Source organism: Odocoileus virginianus, chromosome 6 (genome assembly GCF_023699985.2).
Source record: "Odocoileus virginianus isolate 20LAN1187 ecotype Illinois chromosome 6, Ovbor_1.2, whole genome shotgun sequence".
NCBI lineage: Eukaryota > Metazoa > Chordata > Mammalia > Artiodactyla > Cervidae > Odocoileus > Odocoileus virginianus.
In genome coordinates, this window is record NC_069679.1 from 25,144,237 (window position 1) to 25,161,087 (window position 16,851).

Consider the following 16,851-nt stretch of genomic DNA (forward strand, 5'->3'; position numbering starts at 1 on the left):
TACATGTACTTAAGAACTCTTAATATTCTTATAAACAAGAACTTGGTGATTTGCTTGCTCACAAAAAAAAAGTATCTTATTATGTCTACATAATAAAAAATAAAAATAAATAATAAAAAACATATGTAATTCTAATATTTTAACTATAGCATCTGTAATCATCATTAGCTAATTACCAAGTAATTATCCTACCTGAACATTCAGGGACTAACTGATGTTGACCCAAGTTCGAATCTTCATCTGACCCCTCTTCAGGCAATTTTGTTTTCTCAGAGTAGCTTTCCCCTTTATTATCATTACTGTTTCTACTCTCCTCTGTATTATTGCTTTCTGAGTGGCCTTCTTTACCAGAGTTCAAATTGATTGCAGTATCAACCTAAAAATGATTTCCAAAGAAATAGTTTTCAAAAATAATGTTTTTGATTTTACATTTCTAGACTATTTTAACTCAAATATAAGTATATATAAGGACATGCATCATTCAGTAGTGTTAAATTATTCTAGAAATATAACACTTGATAAATACAATTTACATACACAATTAAATTTAATAACATTTGCACCAAAGTAATATGCACCACTCTCCAGCAATTTCTAGCAATAATAGAGAAGAATCAGTCCCAAAGAGAATCTCTCTCTGTCAAGCTCTGAGGATGAGGCACGATGGTCCCTGCTGCCTGAGCTTACTCTCAGGTGGAGAGTCAAGGATCTAGAGCAGGACTAAGCAACATAGTCACTGGTCACATGTGGCTATCGAACAGCTGCAAAGTGAACAGTCTGAATTGCAGTGTGCTTCTAATGGAGTTCCTCAAATCAGAACCATGTACTTTGGTTAATCATTTACTCTTATACTAGTCACAGCTTTTCTATTTCATTTTGGTTTCTCTTTCCATTTTAGCAAAGTTTATTTGCTAAAAACTGGTGAAGACACCAGTTTGGTACAGCTGTTTTCCTAAGAGAGGACAGGAAAACACATCCATGGCTGCACGAAGCAAAAACAGGGATCACAGGGCTTGAAGGCTGTGCTTGGCAGTGAAAGTCACCTTGGAAATTAACACAGCCCACAAGAGAGGTAAAAACCTCAGGGAAAGTGGAGACATACCTTTCCCCTCCAACGGATGGAATGTCTGCTCCAGCCCTGCAGGACTCAGCCCTTGGAGGCTTTCATGCTCATGGTCTACACTCCATCACTGCAATCTGGGTCCCCTTGTGAATCTCCAGGACAGAAGGTAGGTAGTGCTGAGAATTAAACTGTCAGGGTTTAATTGCTTACACGACTGCACAAGCATCTCTCTTCACCTGAACTAGGACATAAGCCCCAGGAGAACTGAGCTGAGTCAGTAGTATAAAAATCACAACTAACGTTTCCTGAGGAATTACTACTGGCCAGGTCCTGTGCTGAGTGCTTGACACATACTGCCTCAGTCACGTCTCACAATGACCCTGTGGGATAGGTGTTACTGCCCCAAGTTAACAGAGAAGAAAACAGGTACATTATGGACTGAAACTAGTAGAGACCCAATTTATAATAAGCAAAACAATGCTTACTTTATGTGATCTTGGAAGTGTTAAAGAGGGTTTCCTGTTCAAAAATATTCTTCTGTGAAAGGCCAGGTAAAGCCTAAAATTCCATAATATCCAGTAAATTCTTAAGGCTGCATAGTTTCGTGAAAATGCTGACATTGCTAGGAGAAGTCACATGAGCCCTGTCAGTAATTTATATCTTGGCATAAATGAATCGAGCTGACCTTTCCCTGAGGATGAGTTTTTATACAGGGGTAACATAAAGAGATATTAACAACTACTCAGATACCACATTTCAGTATACACAAAGATCTTTCACATGTATCATCCCATATGATCCTGACTCTTAGAATGAGCAGGAAAAATGAGACAAAAGACATGAAACAGAACAAAAGGCAAATACTGCCCATTTCACAATTTTACCCACAGTTTCCCACCCCACTAGCACCAACCATCTCCCCATCCCACTGCCCATGGGCCTCTCTATTCCTGACCCTTCTAACTGTCTACCCTGTGGTCTGTTTGCTTTTTCTTACTTCTTCATTCTCAAAGCCACATTCAGTTTCCACTTTTCATTGTTCCATGTCCCCTACTTCATATCTCCATGTTAGTCCCAGGAAAGGTAGATAGTCTATAAAAACACTTTCAAACAATTAGATCCCTACCTGAAAGCCATGAGATTTTTACACCAGTTGCAACAATTGGCTCTTTCAAGAAAAATATTCAGAAGCAACAACAAACCAAAATTCTAAGAATGAGAACTATACCATTACTGCAGAAATTTCATTAAAATTCTAGCATTTTAGGGACTTCCTGGCAGTCCAGTGGTTAAGAATCCATGCTTCCACTGCAGGGGATGCAGCTTCAATCCCTGATCGGGAAATTAGATCCCACAAGCTACACACCATATGGCAAAAAAAAAAAAAAAAAAAAAAACCCTCTAGCATTTTAAATTCATTTTCTGCCACTCAGAAATTTTTGCAAGAAATTAATAAGACAAATGAGCAATAAAACTAATCAAAATACTAGGATTTATTATTCTGACAATGTAAAACGTCTTACAGACACCGAATCATTTGCAGTCAGCAGTCAACATGCAGCATACCTGTGGATTTTCTACCCCAGCCCCAGATGAACCTTATTGATTTTCCACGAACTTGATTAAGACAAATCAACAAATCACAACATTTACAAAGTCTTGCCTTTGATATAAGTATCAAAGTCCTTGTTGGTTAATAAATATGCTAGAGTTTGTTTTGACCTACAGTTTTGTGGGTTCAAATAAAATACGCCTGGAATTAATTGCTGGTATATTTCTTTTAAATAAATTTTGAATGAGGTAATATTAAGCTATGTTTTAAAACATGTGCATCAATATTGTGAAGTTGCTGCTTTAAAAAAAAAAATCATCACCCAGGAATATGTAAGCAGAAATACTAATCCTTTGCTACTCTAAAATGTCAGGTCTTTGTAAATATATTATCCTACCTACATAAAATGGTAAAAATTTCATTCTAAATTTGTTAAACACAGTTATGTGACTAGCTACTATGTGTCTGACTTTACACTGAATCCCATGAAAAATAACACAGGAAGGACTGACCAATTAGGTTAAAGAATTAAGGTCAATTAGCCAAGATGTATTGAGTACTTACTAGGTGCTGGTCACTTCTAAAAATGGCAGATATTTCACTCATTTTATCCCCAAAACATGCCTAAGAGGTGGACAGTATTACCACACCTTTGAACAGATTAGGAAACTGACACAGAGAGTCAAAGTATTAATAATTTTCCCAAAATCACATAAAATGTGGTCAGCAGAGCCTATTTTGAACCCATAACTCTGGAGTTTAGGTTTATAATGAATCAGTAAGCTTGAGACTAAAGAGTCTAAAATTGTTTTGGGCTACTGGAATCTAAAACTGTTTTAGGTTCCAGTTTGGGCTATATGGAAAACCAAATAAACTGAAACCTTCCATCTACTTAGATGGAACTTAGTTCTGAGTTCACAAGGATACTGGGGAAATTTCCAGTCAAAAGAAATTAAAAGGAAACTAACATCTATTTCTGCTTTATTGACTATGCCAAAGCCTTTGACTGGGTGGATCACAATAAACTGTGGAAAATTCTGAAAGAGATGGGAATACCAGAACACCTGACCTGCCTCTTGAGAAACCTGTATGCAGGTCAGGAAGCAACAGTTAGAACTGGACGTGGAACAACAGACTGGTTCTAAATAGGGAAAGGAGTACGTCAAGGCTGTATATTGTCACCCTGCTTATTTAACTTATATGTAAAGTATATCATGAGAAATACTTGGAGGAAGCACAAACTGGAATCAAGATTGCTGGGGAAAATATCAATAACCTCAGATACGCAGATGACACCACCCTTATGGCAGAAAAGTGAAGAAGAACTAAAGAGCCTCTTGATGAAAGTGAAAGAGGAGACCGAAAAAGTTGACTCTAAGCTCAACATTCAGAAAACTAAGATCATGGCATCTTATTTTGGGGGGCTCCAAAATCACTGCAGATGGTGATTGCAGCCATGAAGTTAAAAAACACTTACTCCTTGGAAGGAAAGTCATGACCAACCTAGGCAGCATATTAAAAAGCAGAGACATCACTTTGCCAACAAAGGTCCATCTAGTCAAGGCTATGGTTTTTCCAGGGGTCATGTATGGATGTGAGAGTTGAACTATAAAGAAAGCTGAGTGCAGAAGAATTGATGCTTTTGAACTGTGGTGTTGGAGAAGACATGGAACCGGACATGGAGCAATGGGCTGGTTCAAAATTGGGAAAGGATTACATCAAGGCTGTATATTGTAACCCTGCTTATTTAACTTATAGGCAGAGTACACCATGCAAAATGCCAGGCTAGATGAATCAAAAGCTGGAATCAAGATTGCCAGGAGAAAATATCAGCAACCCCAGATATGAAGATGACACCACCCTAATGACAGAAAGCAGACAGGAACTAATGAGACTTTTGATGAAAGTGACAGAGGAGAGTGAAAAATCTGGCTTAAAACTCAACATTCAAAAAGATAAATTCATGGCACCGAGTCTCATCACTTCATGGCAAATAAACAGGGAAAAGATGGAAACAGTGACAGACTTTAATTTTCTTGGGCTCAAAACTCAGTGCTCCAATGCAGTGACTGCAGCCATGAAATTAAAAGACACTTGCTCCTTGGGAAAAAAAGCTATGACAAATTTAGACAGCGTATTAAAAAGCAGAGACATCACTTCGCCAACAAAGGTCCATATAATCAAAGCTACGTTTTTCTCAGTAATCATGTACAGATGTGAGAGTTAGACCATAAAGAAGGCTGAGCACCAAATAATTAATGCTTTCAAATTGTGGTGCTGGAGAAGACTCTTGAGGGTCCCTTGGACAGCAAGGAGAACAAAACAGTCAATCCTAAAAGATATCAATCCTGAATATTCATTGGAAGGACTGGTGCTGAAGCTGGAGCTCCAACACTTTAACCACCTGATGCAGAGCTGACTCATTAGAAAAGACCCTGTTGCTGGGAGGGATTGAAGGCAGGAGGAGAAGGGGATGTCAGAGGATGAGATAGTTGGATGGCATCACCAACTCAATGGACATGAGTTTGAGCAAACTCCGGGAGATGGTGAAGGACAGGGAAGCCTAGCGTACTGCAGCCTATGGGGTTGCAAAGAGTTAGACACAACTTAGAGACTGAACAACAACAACAACAACTGAAATAGGAACCGTAAATCCTTAAAGCAGATGCCCTGGTGGGGGTTGGGTGGGAGTGGAGTGTGTGTGTGTTAAGTTGCTTCAGTCATGTCTGATTCTTTGTGACCCTATGGACTGCAGCCCACCAGGCTCCTCTGTCCATGGGATTCTCCAGGCAAGAATACTGGAGTGCTTTGCCATGCCCTCCTCCAGGGGATCTTCCCAACTCAGGGACTGAACCTGCATCTCTTATGTCTCCTGCACTGGCAGGCAGGACTCTTTACCACTAGTACCAGGACAGGTAAAAGAAAAATATGCTGGCCTCAGAAAGCCATGGCCTTGGGCTTTACCACCTACACAGAGCTAGGAGACTAGGACTTGGGCTCATGCAAGACAAGATGGAGAAGACCCTTCCCTCTCCTGCTTCATGAAGCTGGATCCCTAAAGGTGCCTCCTCAGTAACAGTGCAGACTAGAAAAATATATCTATCCAAAAGCACAGGATACTAACAAAAAACGTGTCTGTGTTCCAAGTGGGAAACAGTCTTCCCTGAGAATGTGCAACCATGCAGTCATGCTTTATGTGGGTTTGAATTCCAATTAATATTATTCATGTACTCTGGAATGCTTCAAGATGAAAAATTAGCCAAAAAAAAAAAAAAAGATTCATGCCAGTGGTATCTCTGAGCCATTTTGTAGAAGCAAACAGAAACTTGCTCTGGAAGGTACAGCTTCAAATCAGGCTCCATAAATTTTCCAAAATTAAAACTCACAATCCCAAAGTTCAAAACCCATGAACACATGACCAACAGTAAACAAGAATCAGAATAAACAAAATAACTTAAGATATTACTATAAAAATCTGATAAAGATTAATATTTAATATTCTTAAGAAAGAATCCAAATAACACAAAAAGAATAAGATATTCTTTTTAAGAATTCTCCAATCCAGGGGATCTTCCCAACCCTGGGACCGAACCCAGGTCTCCCACATTGCAGGTGGATTCTTTATCAGCTGAGCCACAAGGGAAACCCAGAAATATTGGAGTGGATAGCCTATCCCACTCCAGTAGATCTTCCCAACCCAGAAATCGAACCTGGGTCTCCTGCATTGCAGGCAGATACTTTACCAACTGAGCTACCAGGGAAGCCCTAATAATAAGCAAGATTCAGAATAAACAAAAGGACTTAAGATATTATTATAAAAAGCTGATAAATAGTTCTAATGAGTCTGAAGAAAGAATCCAAATAACACAAAAAGGTTAAGATACATTTGAAAATAAATGACAAAGGACTTCAAGAAATTAAAAATATATCATTAAGATTAAAAATTCAATGGATAGATTAAAGAACAGATTTCACACAGTATTAGAAAGAATTCTAAGAAATATATGTTAAAAATTCCACAGCATGATGCACAGAAAAATAAATGAAATTTTTTTTAAAAAATTTTAAGAGACATAAAGAATAGAAAAGAAAGGTTCAACAGAAATTTTATTGGACTTCCAGGATGTCAAAATAGAAAAAAAAAAATGCAGGCAATATTTGAAACATGTGAAAATACAGTGGCTAAGAAGTTCTTTTAAAAAAAGTAAAAAACACACATCCCTACACTGAAGTAGTACTAGTTTCCAGAAAGACAAATTAAATAAGTCCATACCTAGGGGAGTAATAATAGATATCAAAGACAAAGGGAAAAAAAAATAAAGTGGCCAGAGAAAAATATCTAAACTAGACAACCGACACTGGAATGAATATTGGGCTTACAAAAGCCTTCTCACTGGCAACAAAAGAGGCAAGTATCTAAATGTAAAATATAAAACTATAAAACTTTCAAAAGAAAAAACAGGAACAAATCTTTGGGAACTTGGGTTAGACAAAGGATTCTTAGATACAACCAAAAAACACAATTCTCAAAAGAAAAAAGCATGATGAATTGCACTTAAAATTTTAAATGCTCTTTAAAAGACACAGTTAAAGGAAAGAAAAACCAAGCTATAGACTAGGAGAAAATATTTGCAAATCATCTATCTGACAAAAGACTATTTACTTACTGTTAACTTTTCAGAGTTCTTTATGTATTCTAGATACAGTCTTTTGAACATAAACTTTCCAAAAAGGATATGTGAATTGTAAATAAGCACATAAAAACACAACATTATTAGTCATCAGGGAAATTCCAGTTACACCCTCAATGAGATACTACTTTATACTTATTATACGTATGCAACTATTTACAGCAGCTTTATTCATAATCACAAACTACCCAAATGTTCCTCACCTGGGGAATGAATAAGCAAACTGTGGTTTACCCACACAATGGAATGCTACTAAGCAATAAAAAGATGTGAGCTATTGGAACAAGCATCAACATGGATAAGTCTCAAACGCATTGTGCCAGCAAACAAATGCCAGACTCAAAAGCTACATTTCTTTTAACTTCATTCGTATGACCTTCTGGAAAAGGAAAAACTATAGGGACAGAAAACAGATCCAGAGTTTCCAGGGATTAAGAGTAGGGGAGACTGTTTATGACAGGATAGCATGAGAGCATTTTTGAGAGGTAATGACGGAACTGTTCTATATTGTGATTGTGATAACATCACTCCACACATGTGCCAAACTCAGAATTAAACACCAAAAAAGAGTGAATTTCACAGTATGTAAAATGTTTAAATTACAAGCAAAGAAGTCAATGAGATACTATGTAAATAGATGGGAAGATTTACTATCATAAAATTAGAAATTCTCTCCAAATTAATCTATAAATTCAAAGCAATTTCAATCAAAACCTCAACAGTATTTTTCACAGAACTTGAAAACTGTTCTAAAATATAAAAACAACAAAAAGCCAAGTATAGCTAGGACAGTTCTAGAGAAAAATATGATGGGGAGACCGATCTCATCAGATATCAAGAATTATTACAATACTGTAAGAGTTAACACACAGTAATGATGCAGGATTAGATGAAGCAAAACATAAGAGTTAAGCTAGAAACTGTATCTTACAAAGCTGCTTGCAGGCCGGATTCTGGATATGTGTCAGTTTCATCCAATTAGGTGCATCTGCACAAAATTTCTACCGCAGAAATGAGGTAGAAGCCATCTTGCTAAGCTCCTGATATGCAGCTGGTCTCTTTACTGACTGAGCCACCAAGGAAGCCCTATAATATTGACAAGAAGTATCAAAGGCAGTCACCTCTGCATGTCTAGTCACCAGTTTCATGGTTCTGAGAGACGTGTAGAATATCAGAGGCAGCACCAGCAGCAGCTTTCAAATCTCTGGAGTTTGGATAAGGTGGTGTGACTGGGCTTCCCTACTGGCTCAGCAGGATGGACTCTGCCTGCAATGCAGAAGACACAGGAGACCTGGGTTTGATCCTTGCGTAGGGAAGATCTCCTGGAGGAGGAAATGGAAAATCCCATGGGCAGAGGAGCCTGACAGGCTACAGGCCACGGGGTCACAAAACAGTTGCACGTGACTGAGCATGCACGCACAGTGAGACCTGGGAACCAACAATCCAAGGGAAGTCCCCCCCATGGCTTCCTTTTCAGCTGGCCCTCAACTGATTTAGGAACTGAATTTCTTGTATTCGATCTGGAATGCATTCTACGCTGGAAATGCCTAGAATGCTTTCTATTTCCAGCATTAAATCATGATAGACAATCCTCTAAGAGTTTCGTAATGCAGTCTAACCCATAAGTTGAAAGAGTAAGTGAGAAAGGAGTCAAAAAACTACAAAGAAAATTTTCACCATAAGCGTCAAAATTTTTGTTTCCCACAACCTTAAAACAAACAAACTGCCCCACATCACAGAGAGAAAAACAGATACTTAAAAAAAAAAAAACAAACATCGAATTAGATATTTTGAGAAAAGATAGAAAGACTAATAAAGATAATAAAGGGAGTCACAGCCAGGTAACGTACCTACTAAATATATATCATGTGGTCTTGATCCAAACACTGCTTTTTAAATTACTAAATCTTTTTCATAGCAAGAGTCAATGGTGGCATAGTGGATATTGGAATACAAAGCTTTCTTATGAAAGAAGAAAAGTTAACAAATGAGCATTATCAAAGTACAACTGTGGAAAAATAAGCCATACTCTATCCCCCCTCCCACAAAGAGATGGGAAAGTAAAGAAGGAAAGAGTATTTTCACATTAAAAGATCCAAAGTTACAAACAAGAAATCTGTGAGTGCTCCCAGAACACACCTTTTAAAGAGGAACCTTAGAAGGGGATGTTAACAACTCTGGTTTACCAACTGCTAGAGATTGAAAGAAGTCGTTTATATCATTTTTAAACAGCAAAGTACCTTGAAGGATGCTGGTTCTGGTGACAGTACCTCCAGAGAAGCATTTGAACTTCGGCTCCCAGGACGTGTTCTTGAATTTGAGGCTGGTTTTGAAATTCCATCTAAGTTTCCCTTTATAATATCCATTGATATCCTGAAACAAAATTTTAAGCAAGTTGTAACCTGTACGTTTAAATGTTTCATCACTGTTAACATGCAGTTAACTCAGAGCCTTTGTTACAAGGATTATGTTGCTACCAAACTCACAGGACCCTAACTTCATCAAAAGATGTCTATGTCAACGGATCATTACATTTTACATTGCTCTAAGTGGAAAAAAAAAATGCTGCCCAGGATATTCGATTCTGAAAGTGGCTAAAAAAGTGCGGAAGTGAATGCCATTCAGTAGCTTTCTGCATCTCCAAGAGAAACTTATACTGTGTCCTAGGCCTTAGAAGACACTTCCCGAGAACCACACCTCTCAGCCAAGACTCATGTTTTATAGTAATAATTTCCCAAGGCTTCTACTTGCTTTTGGCTTTACTTGCCTTATTCTAGCTCAGCCTTCAGCCTGGGCTCCCTCTCAGCTCTGATTTCTCCTCTCTTCCTTGGTACCGAATCTTCATGGAGTACCTGCTGCTGCTGCTGCAAGTAATCACTCTTCTATCAACCCTGCCCTGCTAAGACCCACAATTCTACTTCTGCCCTGAAACAACAGAGAACTGAACCTACTCTATCTAGTAGAGGACAGACTTTCATTATCTGGATACACATTGCCAGTTTCCTTAACCATTTTTCGGGTGACACCATCCACAGGCCTTGTACCAGTCTGGCTGCTCTATTTCCAGGACTGTTTCCTAAAGCAGGAGATATTAGGCAGGGTGGTTTAATCTAATGAGAAAACTTGAGCGTTGCCAGCACCTTGATCCTGCCAAACTTGATGCCCTTGATCAGGACCATTCCAGATTTGTTCAGTAACAGTGGGGTGGCATACATGCCAAATAAAATAGAAGAAACAGAGAGAATGTCAGAGTTCGCCTTCTCAATACTTAGCTTTACATATGTGTGACTGGATATCTTCCAACAAATCCTTTCCTAAATTCCTACTGGTTATGAATCAAACCATTTCTCTCATAAGAGAATAAAGGCAACTGCCTCTGGCCCAGCAAGTAAAACAATGTCCTTTTCTTACCCTACAAAATGACTCATCTATCTTTCTCTTTTTGAACAGGGAAGGCAGAGTCCAAGAAAGTTCCAGACACAGGAGGAAGCCCAAACATGAGCAACCCCATGCTCCTCCAAGGCACACCGAGGAATAATATGATTTAGCTCACAACCATTCAATGTACCGAGGCGTCAAGGACCAGTAGGTCAACTCTTTCCATCTCAGCAAATGAAAAAGGCATTGATCCCAACATTATTCAACTCTGTGAAAGGGTTTTGGGGCTCACTCAGGAAGGCACTGACATTATTATTGTGGGATGACGGATCACCCTGGCCTGTCACATCACAATCAAAAAGCGTAAGTCACTGAAAGGCCAAATGTCTTGTAATGCCCTAAGCAGCCTGTCAAGGGAGACTTATTGCAGTGCACAGAGGGAGCAATGAGATGGAAGCCTGTGCAGAGCCGCATAATACACTTCAATAATGGGAGGGGCACAGGGAGCCACCAGTGGCACGGATCAGCTAAGAGGCTCCAGAAATCTCTCAATTTGCTTTAGAAATAGGTCTGTTCTTTTATGTTTGCTCCTGAAAATCATAAATAAAACACACTTCCCAGGATGGGTAGGGATATAACTAATAATCTTAACGATTTGGCCATCTAGAAAAAAGTCTGGATAAAGGGCAGTGAATTAGGAACTTAAGAGATGTGGCTGAGTGTATTAGGAAACAATCTCAATAGCCACAGAGAAATTCCACAAGAAACATAAAGCATTGTGCAAGAAAGCAAACAATCAAATGATAATTAAATACTTTTAATTATATAAGCACTGAATATTGATTTAACCAAATACTGTGCCTTAATTATATTGAGTGTATGTGAGAACAAGTATGTAAAAGGAAATGCATAAAAAATCTAATCTGTCAAAATAGGAAATCAAAGAGAATATCCAAAACTTGGTAAATCTAAACAACAGTTAAATAAGCATAATGTTTACAAGTTCAAGATATTTGTCCCTGAAGGATGTGACCTTTTTTCCATTGTAAATATTATAATGTAGTTTGACATATTTTACTATATTACTTTAATAAAAGTTTTTTTAATTGCTTAATAATAAATAAATATAAAATATGAAATCTCCAAGGGACTGGAAGGAAACATACATCTAATTTACATAATAATGAGGTTTTTTGTTGTTGTTTAGTTGCTAAGTCCTGTCTGACTCTTTTGAAACCGCATGGGCCACAGCTGCCAGGTTCCTCTGTCCATGGATTTCCCAGGCAAGAATCATGGGGTGGGTTGCTATTTTCTTCTCCAGGGGATCTTCCCCACCCAGGGATCAAACCCACATCTCCTACTTGGCAGGTGAATTCTTTACCACTGAGCCACCTGGGAAGCCACTTTACCACAGGTTCAGTGGTAAAGAATTCGCCTGCCAATGCAGGAGACACAGGTTCCAACCCTGGGTTGGGAAGATCCTCTGGAGGAGGAAACAGCAACCCACTCCAGTATTCTTGGCTGGAGAATTCCATGGACAGAGGAGATTGGTGGGCTACAATTCACAGTGTTACTAAGAATCACACACAACTGAGCATGCACGAACACACCTGGGAAGCCCAAAAATGAGGTTAGTGACTTACCAAGCAGGACATCAAGAGCATAAGTCAAAAAATAAGAGACTGGTAGATGTGATCACATAACAATGACTGCTCTTGAGTATCAAACCAAAAAGAAAAAAAAAACCTCTAAATTAAAAGATAGATGAGAAACTGGAGAAAATATATGCAATATAGATAATATACAAAAGATTAATATATTTACATATTTAAAGAGCTCTTATTAACAAGGAAAAGAAGCATTACAATAGAAAAACTGGCAAAGGGCATAGACAAGGAAGGAAGGCAAGAAGCAGGAAGGAAGGAAGTCAATATCCTGTTTAAAAAATAAGACCAATTTCTCTAATTAAAGAAATATACAGAGAAGGACCTGAAAGATGATCACAAATCAAAGAAGTAACAACGGTGGGTTCTGGACTAGTAGGTTCATGGATGTTCTTGTGTCTTCTTTTACCTTTTGCTTATCTCTACTTGCTGGTTTTCTAGTATCTTAAATTCATAATTAAAGATTTATTTACTGTAGGTAAATTTTCTGGAATATATTAAAGTATATTAAAAAATAAATAAAAATCACCCAGTATTCATCACCCTGAGCTAAACACTGCTAGCACATTTCTTTTCCATTTTTGATTTTTATATTTTTACAACAAAATTGAATCCATGTATTTCTCACTTAACATTAAGTGATCAGCATTTTCTTATTACATTAAAAATAGTTCTAAAATATAATATTATTCACTTCTTGATATTCCATTAAACAGAAGGATATATGACCAGATTCTAACTTGCAACAAATCACTACTAAGAGGTACAAAGTTTTCATAACATTCATTTCAAGTGAGATTAATTTAAACTTTTTCATATAGGCTTGTGAGAAATGCAACCACCATGAATGATTTAAAACCAAAACGGGGACACTGGACCAATAAAAAGAATCAAAAGAAAATTAACCCTCCTCTGTTTAGTTATAATGAATAGCCAGCCTTTTTTTTTTTTTTTTTTTTTTAGTTGGAGGCTAATTACTTCACAATATTGTAGTGGTTTTTGTCATACATTGACATGAATCAGCCATGGATATACATGTATTCCCCATCCCAATCCCCCCTCCCATCTCCCTCTCCACCCGATCCCTCTGGGTCTTCCCAGTGCACCAGGTCCGAGCACTTGTCTCATGCATTCCACCTGGGCTGGTGATCTGTTTCACCCTAGATAATATACATGTTTCAATGCTGTTCTCAGCCAGCCTTTTTTAAAAGTAGAATCGCATTTATCTTCATGATTTTAATGTCTAAAAACTATTTGTGGTCTAAAAACTATATAAACTTTCTATATTTGTTTATCATATAAGAAATATTTGCCTATAAGAGGGGGGAAAAAAAGCAAATAATATAGAACAATGTAAAAGTTTTTCAAGTTCAGCTTACCCTCATCCCAAGAAACACAGTTAATAGATTTTTGTAGGTCTTACATTTTTAGGCATATGCAAACTTCCTATCCTTTAACTACCTACTCCTCCCCAACAAAACACACACAAACGGCATGGTGCTTCACAACTTGCTTTTTCACACTTAATGCATTTCAGAGATTTTTCTGTACCACCACACACAAATACGTTTCATGCTTTCAAATGATGGCACAGTATTCTATTGCATAGATGTAGCATTTTAAAAGTCAGTTTCATTTAGCTTTTATATGGAAGATTTGCTATAAAAAGTAAAACAAAAATTTACTCTAAATTGATCACAGGCCTAAAAGAAAAACTCAAAACTATAAACTTCCTATAAAATATGTGTGATCCTGGACTAGACAAAGACGTCTTAGATACAACATCAGAAGTATGATTCATAAAAGAAAATACTGATAAATTGGAATGCATCAAAGTTTAAAACTTCCACTCTTCAAACAACACTACTGAAAAGGAAAACAAAAGTAAGATTTTGGAAGAAAATATTTGCAAAACACATAGCTGCAAAGGACTTACATCCTGAATATATAAAGAAGTATCAAGACTCAATAATAAGAAAGATTTGAGCAGACACATCACAAAAGATGTATAGATAGCAAGCTAGCACAAGAAGATGGTCAACATCATTAAGCCATGGGAAAAATTCAAATTAAAACCATAATGAGATACTGCTACACATTCAAATGGTGAAAATTACTTTTGTAAGAAACTAACAATACCAAGTGCTGACAAAGTTGAAGCAACTGGAACTTTTATATATTGCCGATGAGAATACAAAATGGGATAGCAGTGTCGAAGAACCGCTTGCCACTTTCTTACAGTGTTAAACATACACTTACCTTACGACTCCACAATCTCACACTTGGATATTCACCCAAGAAATAAACATTTACAATCACACAAAAATCTGCACATAAAGGTTTATAGTAACTCCATTAACAACTGCCCCAAACTAGGAACAATCCAAATGTCCCTCAACTAGACAATGAATAAGCAACTGTGGTACATCCATACAATGAAACATTGCTCAGCAGTAAAAGGAAACTACTGATACAAAACTTAGGCAAATCTCAACTATATAATGCTAAATTGAAAGAGGCCAGATTCAAAAGTCTTCACAGCATTTGTTTCCAATTATATGACTCTAGAATAGAGAAAACTATAGGGACAGAAAATGGATGACTGTTAACAGGGCTGGGGGTAGGGAAGGGTTAACTACATAAACCCATATAAGAGGGTTGCTGGGAGAATGACACAAGTGTTTTGCATCTTGACTGTGATGGTAATTACATAAACACAAGCTGTATGCCTTTGTCAAAGCTCACAGAACTGCAATATTAAAAGGGTATATTTTACGGTATATAAAGAATACCTCAATTTTAAGTTAACCTCTTTGTACAAATTTTTGTTTAGTTATGTTTATATGTCCAAAATATAAAATTGAATTGCTAAGTCAAAAAAACAAAAAATTGCAATGCAACCCAGAAATCCCACTCCTGGGCATATACCCAGACAAAATTATAATTCAAAAGGACACATGCACCCCTATGCTCATAGCAGTATTATTTACAACAGCCAAGACATGGAAACAACGTAAATCTGTTCATCAACAGATGAATGGATAAAGAAGAGGCAGTGAAAAAATGAAGTCGTTCAGTCTTTGTGACCCCATGGACTCTAGCCTACCAGGCTTCTCCATCAATGGGATTTTCCAGGCAAGAGTACTGGAGTGGGTTACCGTTTCCTTCTCCAGGGGATATTCCCGACCCAGGGATTGAACCCAGGGCTCCTGCACTGCAGGCAGATGCTTACCCTCTGAGCCACCAGGTAAGCCCAAAGACGTGGTACATATATACAATTATTTAGCCATTAAATACATTATTCAGCCATTAAAAAGAATGAAATAGCACCATTTGCAGCAACACTGATAGACCTAGAGATTATCATACTAAGCAAAGTCAGTCAGAAAGAGAAAGACAAATACCATATCACTTATATGAGGAATATAGTACAACAAATATGAACATACACAAAACAGAAACAGACTCACAGATACAGAGAACAGACTTGTGGTTGCCAAGGGGAAGGGGAAAGAGGAGAGGGAAGGAATGGGAGTTTGGGAATAGCAGAGGCAACCTATTAAAAACAGGATGAATAAACAACAATGTCCTACTGTATAGCCAGGGAACTATATTCAGTATCCTGTGACAAACCATAATGGAAAAGAATATGAAAAAGAATATACATATACATATGTATGTATAACTGAGTCACTGCTATACAGAAGAAATTAACATTGTAAATCAACTACACTCCAATAAATTTTTTTAAATTGTTGAGTCAAAGAACACTTGCATTTCAAATTTTGGTAAACTACCAAATTGTCCTACAACAAAACTGTACCAGACTACATTACTACCAACAGGGTATGCTGAGACGAAGGCATCTGTTTCTCCATCAGAGCCAATCTGATTATGTCAAAGCTTTTCATCTTTGTCAATCTGGTACGCGTCAAAAAGTATCTATGAGTTACATTTATTTAATTACCAGAGAAGTTATCTCTAGTCAAATGTTTACTGCCCACTTTTTTTTTTTTCTCCTGTAAAATACCTATCCGCATCCTTTGTCACTTATAGGCTATTTTAAATGGCTGGTAATTAATTTGTAACACAAGTTCTAGATCTTATGGGCCAGGACAGTGGGAGTCCTTGGTACTAGGTCTTACGGTCAGGAACGTTTGCTGCAGTGTCCAGGAAATCCTGGCACAGCCTTCGAGGAGACGGAAGCCTCTCCGAGGTCAGACCCGCGGCTCCCTCCCAGGACTCCGGGCCGGCCCCCCGCTGACACCCTCCCGCCCATCCCCAGCCCAGCAGCCAGAAGGGACTCCGCTCCACTCTTTCATTGGCTTCTAGTCCGACGACAGAGCTCCGCTGCTAATCTGTGCGGTCCCTCACCTTCTGGGCGAACACTAGTGTCCAGTCTTCAGAGCATTGACACAGCGTCACCCACTGTCCCCCGAAAGGGAGGGGTCTTTTCCCGCCACCCCAGTTCAAGTGGAAGAAGCGGCGGGTCCCAAGCCCTCT

At 38.0% G+C, this 16,851-nt stretch overlaps 1 protein-coding gene, 1 long non-coding RNA gene and 1 other non-coding gene across 8 annotated transcripts in view; 1 reads left to right on the forward strand and 2 right to left on the reverse strand.

Moving 5' to 3' along the window:
• The window catches only part of FSIP1 (fibrous sheath interacting protein 1), a 222,348-nt gene that overhangs the window by 203,552 nt on the left and 1,945 nt on the right, over positions 1-16,851 (reverse strand). Inside the window, exons 1-4 of one of the 6 annotated variants that reach the window (XM_070468991.1) lie at positions 9,547-9,631; positions 9,157-9,268; positions 8,428-8,572; positions 193-376 (exon numbers count right to left, since the gene is read on the reverse strand). In XM_070468991.1, coding sequence (XP_070325092.1) covers positions 193-376; positions 8,428-8,454 — 211 coding nt within the window. In that variant the 5' untranslated portion in view covers positions 8,455-8,572; positions 9,157-9,268; positions 9,547-9,631. Of the gene's footprint in view, positions 1-192; positions 377-1,548; positions 1,686-2,060; positions 2,125-8,427; positions 8,573-9,156; positions 9,269-9,546; positions 9,680-16,493; positions 16,565-16,722; positions 16,848-16,851 lie in introns of those variants that run through there. The other 5 variants (XM_070468986.1, XM_070468988.1, XM_070468990.1 and 2 more) reach the window with 5 other exon arrangements.
• Positions 683-11,830, forward strand: LOC139035603 (uncharacterized). The gene is made up of 2 exons (XR_011488223.1): positions 683-1,229; positions 10,757-11,830. It is a non-coding gene; the product is annotated as an uncharacterized lncRNA (long non-coding RNA).
• Positions 6,305-6,376, reverse strand: TRNAC-GCA (transfer RNA cysteine (anticodon GCA)). Its single transcript has one exon. It is a non-coding gene; the product is annotated as a tRNA-Cys (tRNA).